At 46.8% G+C, this 12,500-nt stretch overlaps 1 protein-coding gene across 2 annotated transcripts in view; it reads right to left on the bottom strand.

Annotated features, from left to right (window-relative positions):
- Positions 1-12,500, bottom strand: part of LOC125032297 (myomegalin-like) — an 84,361-nt gene that overhangs the window by 66,978 nt on the left and 4,883 nt on the right. Inside the window, exon 1 of one of the 2 annotated variants that reach the window (XM_047623389.1) lies at positions 8,346-9,075. The exons of the other annotated variant lie outside the window; for it this stretch is intronic. Coding sequence (XP_047479345.1) covers positions 8,346-8,446 — 101 coding nt within the window. The 5' untranslated portion in view covers positions 8,447-9,075. Of the gene's footprint in view, positions 1-8,345; positions 9,076-12,500 lie in introns of those variants that run through there. 2 annotated transcript variants of the gene reach the window in all.

Below are 12,500 nucleotides of genomic sequence, written 5' to 3'. Positions count from 1 at the left end.
GAGAGAGAGAGAGAGAGAGAGAGAGAGGAGAGAGAGAGAGAGAGAGAGAGAGAGAGAAAAGAAAAAGAAAAAGAGAGAGAGAGAGAGAGAGAGAGAGAAAAGAAAAAGAAAAAGAGAGAGAGAGAGAGAGAGAGAGAGAGAGAGAGAGAGAGAGGAGAGAGAGAGAAGAGAGAAGGAGAGAGAGAGAGAGAGAGGAGAGAGGAGAGAGAGAAAGAAAGAAGAGAAGAGAAGAAGAAGAGAAGAGAGAGAGAGAGGAGAGAGAGAGAGAGAGAGAGAGAGAGAAGAAGAGAGAGAGAGAGAGAAAGAAAGAGAGAGAGAGAAGAAGAGAGAGAGAGAGCACAGGATCAACGTAACATCCTTATTAAAACTGTCCTTTTCGCAATGCTCCGGGAACTTTCAACAGCAACTCTAATGAACAGTAATACTTTGCAACAAGTATAAGCCATGGTTTGCAACTGACTTGTTTAATGACGAGGCTCCCAAAAGGTTAAGGAAGGAAGCAAGAAGCGGTAAAGTCTAAGATCAGAGAGAGAGAGAGAGAGAGAGAGAGAGAGAGAGAGAGAGAGAGAGAGCGAGAGAGTAGAGAGAGAGGACGAGGAGAGAGAGGGGAGAGGAGAGGGAGAGAGAGAGGGATGGAGAAGGGGAGGGAGAGGAGAGAGAGGAGGAGAGAGGAGAGGAGAGGGGAGAGAGAGAGGAGAGAGAGAGAGGAGAGGGTAGAGGAGAGAGGAGAGAGGAGAGAGAAGGAGAGAAGAGAGAGAGAGAGGAGAGAGGGGGAGAGGAGGGGGAGAGAGGGGGAGAGAGAGAGGGAGAGAGAGGGAGTGTGAGAGAAAGAAAGGAGAGAGAGAGAAAGAAAGGAGAGAGAGAGAAAGAAAGGAGAGAGAGAGAAAGAAAGGAGAGAGAGAGAAAGAAAGGAGAGAGAGAGAGAAAGAAAGAAGAGAGAGAGAGAGAGAGAGAATCTGTAATCGAGGGCGGTCTTCCCAAGTCCTCTCAACGACAGACAAGACAACTCATTACGGGATGATTACGTTGCAACTCTCCCCTCCCCTCTTCCTCCCCTTCTCCATTCCCCTCACCTTCACCCACCCCTACTCATCTCTACACCCCTTCCCCTCATCTTCACCCGCCTCCCCCTTCCTCCTTCCCCCTCACCCTCCCTCATCCCCTCCCCCCTTCCCCTCACCCTCATCCCATCCTTCCCCTCCACTCCCTCATCCACCCCCCCCCACCTCCACTCCCCTTCCCCTCGTTCATTGTTCCGTGCCACTCCCGTCCCGACAGTAAATGGGCTCCATCACCTGCCAGGCGCCCAATCCGCGTCCTTCTCCCCCCCCCCCCCCCCCCGCCGACCCCCCGACACGATGTTGTTCATGAATCGACCATCCTTATGTTTTAGTTCTGTTCTCCACGCTCCATCCCGCGTCCCTAATTGTCAATGCTAATTATTCCCGACACGGCGTTTTAAGCGTTTTAATGTTTTTTTTTTTTTTTTATTGTCCTTATATATATATATATATATTTTTTTTTTTTTTTTTTTTACTTCAACCTCTTTGCTTTACTTTACTTAAATTATCCTCTGCTTGTACTCTTTTTTTTACTTCTTTCTATCTGTCTGTCTCTTACCCATTTCTTCTACCTATCTCTTTCTTTCTCTTTCCCGTTTTTATTTTCTCCTCCGTCCGTGTCTTTGTCCTCAGAGGCGAGGCTTCTCACGGCCTGAAGCGCTCGTTCATTAAGGGTCATGATTGGACACGTACAACAACGCTTCCCGTTTTCTTTGATCCGTGGTGTTGCCTTTGTTTTAGCTGCGCAATATCCCTTTATTGTCTCTTTTATCTCTCTGGTTCTCCCTACTTATCGGTCTATTTTTCTCTTTCTCCTTTTCTTTTTCTCTCTCTATACCCTGTGTTTATCTTCCTCACCTCTTCTCTATATCTCTCCTTTTCTTCCCTGTTACTCGTCCCCTCTCCCTCCTCTTCCCTCCCTCTCTTTCTTTATTTCTTTCTCTTTCTCCTCTGCCCTCCCTCTCTTTCTTTATTTCTTTCTCTTTCTCCTCTTCCCTCCCTTCCTTCCTTCCTTCCTTCCTTCCTTCCTTACTCTCTCTTCCTCCTCTTCCTTTCTTCCTTTTCTCTTTCTCCCCTTCCCTTCCCTCCTTACAACGATCATTCCCAATCGCGAAAACCCGTCCGCGATGCTGAATCACCTCTTAACTGTTGTTTATTGACTCGGTTAGCTCCGTGTGCTTGCCGAGTCTATTAACTCTGCGCTCGACATAATGCTCACGATGAAAGCTTATACGAATATCATTTTCGCCCCTTGCTGTTATCCGCACGTAAACAAAGAGGGGGAAGATTTGCGCCATCCGACTCGGAAATGTGTTTAATATACCTAACAAGTAAACACGTACACACTAACATCGATGTTTATGCAAATTATGTACTACCGTCCTCTATCTACTACCTTCAATGTAGACGATAGTAGACAGAGTCGATAAAATATTCAAGCTACATTTCTGCCTTCTAGGGACATGCTATATCCCCCTTCTAGGGACATGGTACAGAAGATTCCACGTACCCAATGTGAGACTTTCCACCTATGGCTATAGAGGGTTGCAGGATATTATGCAAACTATTATTTTTATGCAGGGTTCCATTTCATTTTTAATATGATAGTGCAGGTCTTATGTCTCTCTACATTTGCCTTTCGACATTCTCTTTCCAACCAAACGTGGGGAATTACAGACACAGAAAAGTATTACTAAGAGAGAGAGGGAGAGAGGGGAGAGAGAGAGAGAGAGAGAGAGAGAGAGAGAGAGAGAGAGAGAGAGAGAGAGAGAGAGAGAGAGAGAGAGAGAGAGAGAGAGAAGAGAGAGAGAAGAGAGAGAAGAGAGAGAGAGGAGAGAGAGAGAGAGAGAGAGAGAGAGAGAGAGAGAGAGAGAGAGAGAGAGAGAGAGAGAGAGAAGAGAGAGAAGAGAGAGAAAGAGAGAGAAAGAGAAAGAGAAAGAGAAAGAGAGAGAGAAAGAGAGAATGAGAAAGAGAGAGAGTGAGAAAGAGAGAGAGTGAGAAAGATAGAGAGTGAGAAAGATAGAGAGTGAGAAAGAGAGAGAGTAAGAAAGAGAAAGAGAGCGAAATTTGTGTACATATATTAAAAAAGACCATCATTACCCCCCCCCCCCCCCATCCCGCCCATAAGCAGAGCAAAATGTTCAAACCCAGCCCGTGTCTCAATTCCAGACCTCCCATGCCTTCCGATGACAACGCTCGGTGGGACGTCGCTAACCCTCTGGTCCGGCAAAGTGTGTTCAAGAACGACATAGACAACGCGGGTGGATTCTGCAAGTGTCTAATTAACCATGATCATTCTAACATGAGCTTGCCGCCTCGCGTATTCTCCCTGCACACTCAACAACAACAACTCTTACATGCAGCAACACCGAACTTTAGATGCAGTGCAATACGGAGAGCATAATTAATGCATACGGTGATAAGCCGCATTCGGGATATGCCGCATTGTTCTAATTATCACTAGAACGAGATGGTTTGCGAAACAGGGAATGGAGAAGGCGAGAGAAGAAGATGATGGGGTGAATTATCATTACAATGTGTAAGATTATCCGCTCCACCCCTTCTCTCATTCTCTCTCTCTCTCTCTCTCTCTCTCTCTCTCTCTCTCTCTCTCTACCCCCCCCCCCTCTCTCTCTCTCTCTCTCTCTCTCTCTCTCTCTCTCTCTCTCTCTCTCTCTCTCTCTCTCTCTCTCTCTCTCTCTCTCTCTCTCTCTCTCCTTTTCCCACACTCTCCCTCCTTCTCCAACTCTCTCCCGCTCCCTCCGTCCCTCTCCCACCCTCTCCCACTTTCTCCCTCCCTCCCTCCCTCCTCCCACTCTCTCCCCTCCCTCCCTACCTCCTCCCACTCTTATCCCCTCCCCTCTCTCCCCTACCTCCTCCCCACTCTCCCCCCCCTCCCTCCCTCCCTCCTCCCACTCTCTCCCCTCCCACCCTCCCTCCTCCCCTACCTCCTCCCACTCTCTCCCCCTCCCACCCTCTCTCCCTCCTCCCTCCCACTCTCTCCCCTCCCTCCCCTCCCTCCTTCGCCTTCCCCCGCGTATGAAGAACCCCATACCGATGTGGTCGCTCCTCGGGCATTCTTGGAACACCTCGGCTCCGTATTCCTCGCGGGCGTTGGCTTTCGTGTTTACCTTCTCGTCTTTCTCGTCTTACTCAGCTGTGAGTCGCGCCCCCACCCCCACCCTCACCCCCACCCTCACCCCCAGTGGTTCAAGCTCAATAAGAGGCTGGATTTATTTCTATTTCTATTTGCATATCTATTCATTTATGTTCATTTACTTATTTTATTTATTTTATTATCATCATCGTTATCATTATTATCATCATTATCATTATTATTATCATCATCATTTTAGCGGAGGCAGAAGAGAAGCCTGGAGGCGAGGTTAGGTGAACCTCTTAGCCCGAAACACGTGCCGGGGTTTTCAGCCCAGATAAGAACCTTAAGAGATCGAGTCCTCGAGATACAAAGATAGGTGAGCCTCCGTGCCTGAAAATAGGCCGGGTTTCTCGGGAGAGGAAAGCCTAGTTGATCGAGACTTCGGAGCCTAAGGTAAGGTGAGCCTCCTTGCTTTCATTAAAGGTGAGGACTCGGGTGTCATCAATGCTCAAAGAGTTTCCTAGGGGGGAAACGGAGAGTGGAAAATGGGATTAAAGCAAAGCAAGCATAGCAAAGCAAAGAAAGAGAGCGAGCGAGAGAGAGAGAGAGAGAGAGAGAGAGAGAGAGAGAGAGAGAGAGAGAGAGACTGAGAAGCAGAGAGAAAGAGAGAGAGAGAGACTGAGAAGCAAAGAGAAAGAGAGAGAGACTGAGAGAGAGAGAGAGAGAGAGAGAGAGAGAGAGAGAGAGAGAGAGAGAGAGAGAGAGAGAGAGAGAGAGAGAGAGAGAGACAGAGAGAGAGAGAGAGAGAGAGGGAGAGGGAGAGAGAGAGAGAGACAGAGAGAGAGAAAGAGAGAAAAAGAGAGAGAAAAAGAGAGAAATATAAAGAGAAAAAGACAAAGGAAGAGAGAGAAGAGAACGAGGAGGAGAAAGGGAAACGCCTACACCCAAAGCGTGACGTTTCGAGCCTCGAACTTGAGATCTTCAGGTTTATGATGCCATAATGGAGAACCGTGCTTTTCTTAAGACGTCTGTCTCTCTTTTACTTCTATTTCCTCTTTCTTCTCTTTATACTCCCCCACCCCCATCTCTCCCCCCCCTCTCTCTCTCTCTCACTCTCTCCAGCCCCTCTCTCTGTCTGTCTCCACCCCCTCTCTCTCTCTCTCACTCTCTCGACCCCCCCCACTCTCTCTCTCTCTCGCACGCACACGAACGCGCGTAAACACATCCGCACAGCGCACCGTTTATGATTGTATTTATGTTACGGGTCAGCCTCCCACTCCCCCCCCCCCCCTCTTTGCATCTGGCCACAATACGTTCGCAGCTGGACATTTTTCCGAAACAAACAGTTCTCTCATTCTCTCATTCTCTCATTCTCTCATTCTCTCTCTCTCTCTCATTCTCTCTTTCCTCATACGTGAGAGGAATAGAAGAGGAACACGGAGAAGAGAGAAAAGAGCGAGAGAGAAGAGGGAAAAGGGAAAGAGAGAAGACAAGAGAGAAAAGACAGAGACAAAAAAAAAAAAAGTAGAAATAGAAAAGAGAAAAAACGAAAAAGGCGAGAGAAGAGAGACGAGGACAAGAGAGGGGATGAAGCAGGCGACCGGAAGTTCAATCCCCGAGTTCCCCTAAAAGAGTTTGCTTCCTTGCCCTCCGCCTCCCTTGGGGGAAGAAGGGGAGAGGGGGACGAGATGAAGGGAGAGAGGGAGAGGAGAAAGGGGAAGGAGGAAGGGACGATGTTGGAGGGGAAGGAGAGAGGAGGGGGAGGAAGGGAGGATGTTGGAGGGGAGAGAGAGAGGAGGGGGAGGATAAAGGGGAAGGAGGAAGGGAGGATGTTGGAGGGGAAGGACGAAGGAGGGGGAGAGGAGGGGTGGGAGGAAGGGAGGGACGGAGGAAGGGAGGGGGGATAGAGGGAGGAAGGAGGGGAGAGATGAGGGGGAGGAGAAAGGGAAGGGAGGGTAGTTGGAGGTGAGGGAGGGAGGGAGAGAAGTTGGAGGGGAGAGAGGAGGGGAGGGAGAAAGGGAGGGGGAAGGGATAGTAGAAGGGAGTGAGGAGGGGATAGAGGAAGGGAGGGAGGAGGGGATAGAGGAAGGGAGGGAGGAGAAGAGAGATGAGGGGACAGATGGCAGAGGAAAAGATAGATAGATCGATAGTTGAGAGAGAGAATTAGGGAGACAGAAAAGGAGAATAAGAGGACAAACAAGAAAGAGACGGGGCGAAAGACAGACAGACAGAGAGAACCTGAGAAAGAAAGAAAGAAAGAAAGAAAAAGAGACTGACAGACAGAGAGAGACGCAGAGAAAGAGAGACAGAGAAAGAGAAAGAGAAACAGACAGAGAGAGAGAGAGAAAGAAAGAAAACAGAGAGCAAGAAAGAGAGATAGAGAGAGACAGAGAGAGAGACAGAGAGAAAGAAAGAGCGATAAACAGTAAGAATCCGAGAAAGAGAGAAAGAAAGAGCGACAAAGAGAAAGAATCCGAGAAAGAGAGAAAGAAAGAGACAGAGAGAGCAAGAGAGCGCTGGGGACCGAGGGGTTGACTCACCCACGCGCGTCGTTATTAACCCCCCCCCCCAACCCCCTACCTCCCTACCCCCCACCCCCCACATGCATCCCCTCAGCCTCCTGGAAACACTTCGAATTCTCATTTTCAAGCAAGCGACTTAACGCAACGGTGATGACGTCATGCGGTAGGGACAACCTCCGTCAAATGACTCATCAAGCACGTGATATTTTATTATCATCATTTTTATTTATTAATCTATTTATGCTTTGTCCATTACATATATAATCAGCCCAAATCGGCCTTAGTGTTAACAATAGAAAGCAAAAAATGGTTTTTTTAATGGTAATATCAATAATATCAATAATAATAATAATGATAATATCAATCATAATAATAAGGATAATATCAATCATAATAATAATGATAATATCAATCATAATAATAATGATAATATCAATAACAATAACAATAACAATAATAATAATAATAATAATAATATAGTAATAATGATAATATCAATAATAATAATGATAATATCAATAACAATAATAATAATAATAATAATAATAATAATAATAATAATAATAATAATATAATAATGATAATGATAATGATAATATCAATAATAATAATAATGATAATATCAATAACAACAATAATAATAATAATAATAATAATAATAATAATAACGATAATAATAATAATAATAATAATAATAATAATAATAATAATAATAAAGAAAATATAAATAAAAATGAAAATAATAACAATAACAGTACCAATAATGATAACGATGATGATAATAATTACGATAATGACAACAACAACAACAAAAGCTACAAGAAAAAAAAAATCAAAACATTAGTGAACAAAAACGAAGGACCACCACAAACGAGGCGAATTGAAAGCCTTCGGTGAATAGAAGGGAGGGCGGGACAGGGAGGGAGGGAAGGAGGGAGGGAGGGTAGGAGGGACAAGGTGGGAGGGAGGGAGGGAGAGGAGGAGGGACAAGGCGGGAGGGAGGGAGGGAGGGAGAAGGAGGGAAGAAGAAAGGAGGGACAAGATGGGAGGGACGAAACATAAAGGAGGGACAAGGCAGCAGGGAGGGAGGGAGGGAGGAAGAAAGGAGGGACAAGACGGAAGGGAGGGAGGGAAGAAAGGACAAGGCGATAGGGATGAAGGAAAGAAAAAAGGGAAAGAACGACGGAAAGATTGAGGGAGAGAGGAAGAAGGAAGGAAGGAAGGAGGGACAAGGAGGGAGGGAAGGAGGGAGCTTCTTCGGCACTGTTTACGTTCCTCCTTCTCGACTGTAGATGGCGTGGCCCTCGCTATGCTGGGGAAATTTCTAGTTACGCAACGGAGGAGGAAGGGGAATGCGAGGGCCAAAGTGAGGAAAATAAGCGCACTTACGAAAACAAACAAATAACCACACACCCAGAAAAAAAAAAAAAATGAAAATAACATATAAACACACACATACACAGAACCATATCTTTCTCCCTCTCCCGAACACACACACACAGACAAACAAAACACTACCCATTAAACACATACATGCGGAAACAACAACAACAACAACAACAACCAACAACAACAACAACCACAACAACAACAACGGCCGCACTTGGGGGCAGGGCGGCGGGGCAGCCCTCGTCCGCCCCGCGCAAGTGACCCGAGGCTTACCTGATAGGAGGCAAAGGATAGCCGATGGGCGTGGGCGGCGCTGGCCCCGGAGGCGTGGTGGCCAGCCGCCCGGGGGACCGCACACTACCAAAGCCAAACATAACGTGGGCGTGCGGGCGGGGGTGGCGGGGCGGCGGTGCAGTTCTACCAGAAGCGGCGGTGAGGAAGTGCAAGTGCAGAGCGGTGCAACATGTACGACACAAACGAGGCAGTCATGACTAAGATGGGGTGCTGGTGGTCAGCATGGCGGCCGCGCTTGAGCCGCAGAGTGGTCAGGTCAAAATAGGTCATATGAACGGACCCGAGATAAGTCTTGGAAAGGAAAAATAACAAAAATATTCGGTGCAATGCTCCACTAACTGGAGCGTAAGTGTTCCACCGTTAAATGTCGGGCCATTGCGGTGCACAACGAGGGACAAAACACACAAACACACAAACACACACGTTGCCTCACACAGACATAAGGGCGTTGCTGCGCCTCTACTACCTCAACCTACGCCACACTACTCAACACTGGCTCCCCTCAGCATCCCATCTCAGACAATCAATGGCACCCACGCTACGCTCCGACCGGGGCCCGCGGGATCAGGGGGTCACACCTATGCATCTTTCATCCGCTCTTACTGCCACTGAGACGCAAGCTGTGTCACGAAAGAAGGACTCGTTTCTACGGAGAGTCAACGCTGATCTAATAAACACAAACAGAAACCCAACAGAATTAATAACAGCCAAACACCCTCCAAACAACACAGCCCCGACCGCGCCAAACGGACGCGTCCCACTCATTGAGCACAAGTCCCAGCCACGGCGGCGTTACGCTCGCGACCGGTTTCCCGGGTGCCAGCGGCGAGGGGAAACGAGCGAGTCCCCGGGCCCCGCAGCGAGCGTGACGAACGGCTCCCAGGGAGAGAGGGGTGCCATGTGTCGGGGATAAAATTAGCGAGATGCGTATGACGGGCGGAGAAGACCTCGTCGCGACTCTGATTACAAGACGGCAGGAAGTCCCGCGTCTTCCTTTCGATCGGGAAGAAAATGTCAATAAATATCGATGAAAGAAAGAAATATTAGACACGTTATCTTTCAGATCGATTAGTAGTCAGTTCGCTCCACATAAGCGGTTTCCGGTTTTCAACACAAAATGTTTAAAGAAACGAAACTACTGCTTGTTTGTTTCACCTCAAAGATCAAATTAACTGAAAAAAAAACTCTATAAAGCCTGAAAGTAAGAAACAAGTACATTTAATTTCCCTCTCTCTCCCTTTTCTTACGCTTAAAATCAAAATTCATTATCAGACAAAATATATAACCTAAAAATAATAAAACAAACGCATAAATACATCGCTGATTTTAACACATTCCTTCGCCGCCTTTGTTCAACACTAACGGCCCGAACCTATTAAGATTCATTACACACAAAAATAAATACACATCTATCAGTCTGGACATGCGTATTCACCGGGTAGATTGTATAAATTGTATAATTATCAGACAGAAGGACAGATAAACATTTATTAGAATATGCACTGGGTGGGGCCTCGCACAATTCTAACAAATGAGCCACACCAGTCAAAATATTTATTGTTAACCCGTCTCCTGCCTCACAAGCCGATTAGCCTACATAAGAGGGAAACTGAATTCAACATGTCGATACGGGGTCACAAAACAAAATGGAAAAAAAAAGACACACATATGTTTGTGTGCGTGCGTCCGTGTGTGTGGTGTGCGTGTGTGCGTTCGTGTGTGGTGTGTGCGTGCGTGCGTTCGTGTATGTGGTGTGTGCGTGCGTGCGTTCGTGTGTGTGGTGTGTGCGTGCGTGCGTTCGTGTGTGTGGTGTGTGCGTGCGTGCGTTCGTGTGTGTGGTGTGTGCGTGCGTGCGTTCGTGTGTGTGGTGTGTGCGTGCGTGCGTTCGTGTGTGTGGTGTGCGTGCGTGCGTGCGTGCGTTCGTGTGTGTGGTGTGCGTGCGTGCGTGCGTGCGTGCGTTCGTGTGTGTGGTGTGCGTACGTGTTACGCATATACACTAACACCAATGCACAGCGACAGATCCCCACCATTCCCCAAACCGAACTACACCAAACCTAACAAGCCATCGCGCACACACGAGAATAGATAGCTAGATAGATAATGCGTGAAAAGAGGGAATCCTACATCTCCTCCTCCCCCCCTTCCCCCGCTCCCCCCTTCCACCAAGACACCCAATAGTCACGCAGGGGGAAAATCCTTTGTCTGGAAACAATGAGAGGCCTGGCGTAGGAGTGCTAAATACGACACTCCGCTAGAGCTTCCCCCGTAGACCGCAGACCTCACTTCCACCTCACTAAATAAAATATGTGTTTCCACGCGAATGTGCGAATGTGTGGAAACACACATCGTATTGCTTCTCATTATCCACAAACACTGTCATGGTGTCATGCGTATGAGATTTCGTATTCATATAAGTAACTCAAAAAGTATTCACTTAAACATATGCGCGCGCACACACACACACACACACACACATATATATACATATATATATATTGTTCTTTTATAATAGTTTTATGCAAACACACTCAAACACACACACACACACACACACACACACACACACAAAGCATATCGTTTATGTTTTCATGACAGTCAATGGAACAATTTGAAGTTACGGCTTTTCTGCTTAACCTCCCTAACATTCTCAAGCATACTGAATGTCTGCAATATTCATCAACCGTACAGTTACCCAAGCGATTCAGCAATAATGTAACGATTAGGCTCGACTCCACTCACTCAAGAAATGCTCTGACAATACCCCCATAACCCAGCAAATAAACAAAACAAAAGCAACAACAACAACAATAACAACAACAACAACAACAACAACAACTTTAGGCCTACATCACATCCCCGATTTTTTTCAAAGCAAACACGCCTGTAAAATAAAACGAAATTCCCAGAGAGCACACCTATAGGCCTATACCAATACTATACATATCACAATCGGACCTGAGTGCTTAGTCCTCTCAAAGTAAGGGATAAAAACACTTAGGAAGACATACAAACAAAAATAAGGGGGGGAAATAAAGGATGTTGTACTGCAGGCGATTATTGCCAGGGAAACCACATCTCTTGTGTAGTATTGTGTAAAAAAAAAAAAAAAAAAAAAATATATATATATATATATAAAACAAATGCCTCTCATCTAGACTGGACTGTCATACCAAGGTGCTGACATCAGTAATATCAAGTATCTGATATACACACAACACACACGCAGTCTCTCATGTTCACACATGACACACACGACCCCCCCCCCCCCCCCACACACACACACGAACGCACGCACGCACGCGCACCTGTTAATGCTTCTAACATTTTAAACCTCTCTTTGTATCTTCCTGTCCCCCGTTTCCCCTCTCACGCTATTATTCCCTCTTACCTTTCCTCCTTTATTACCCTTGCTGCTTTCCTACCCTTTTTCTCTGCTTCAATCTTTGCTCTTCTTTCCCTTTCTCTATGTTCTCCTTTCTACTGCTTCCTCATTTACATCTTTACTATCATGCTGTTTCTCCCTCTCTCCTTTTTTATCTAACCCTATCCTTTTCCATTTTCTATTCCTTCACTTTCGCAGTGTTGTTCTCTCTTTTGTCCTCCCCCCTCCTCCTCTCTCTCTCTCCTTCCCTTCCTCTTCCGTTTGTCTACCTCCCTTCCTCTTCCTTCCGTTTGTCTACCTTCCTTCCTCTTCCTTCCGTTTGTCTACCTCCCTTCCTCTTCTCTCTCTCCCTTTCTCTTTCCCCCTTTTTTCTATCCCCCTCCCTTCCTTTTCTTTCCATCCCCCTCCCTTCCTTTTTTTTCCATCCCTCTCCCTTCCTTTTCTTTCCATCCCCCTCCCTTCCTTTTCTTTCCATCCCCCTCCCTTCCTTTTCTTTCCATCCCTCTCCCTTCCTTTTCTTTCCATCCCCCTCCCTTCCTTTTCTTTCCATCCCCCTCCCTTCCTTTTCTTTCCACCCCCCTCCCTTCCTTTTCTTTCCATCCCCCTCCCTTCCTTTTCTTTCCATCTCCCTCCCTTCCTTTTCTTTCCATCCCCCTCCCTTCCTTTTCTTTCCATCCCCCTCCCTTCCTTTTCTTTCCATCCCCCTCCCTTCCTTTTCTTTCCATCCCCCTCCCTTCCTTTTCTTTCCCTCC

This window comes from Penaeus chinensis, chromosome 14, assembly GCF_019202785.1.
Source record: "Penaeus chinensis breed Huanghai No. 1 chromosome 14, ASM1920278v2, whole genome shotgun sequence".
In the NCBI taxonomy this organism is placed as follows: Eukaryota; Metazoa; Arthropoda; class Malacostraca; order Decapoda; family Penaeidae; genus Penaeus; species Penaeus chinensis.
Note: the sequence above shows the minus strand (reverse complement) of the source record. Positions and strands in the feature narration are given on the sequence as shown.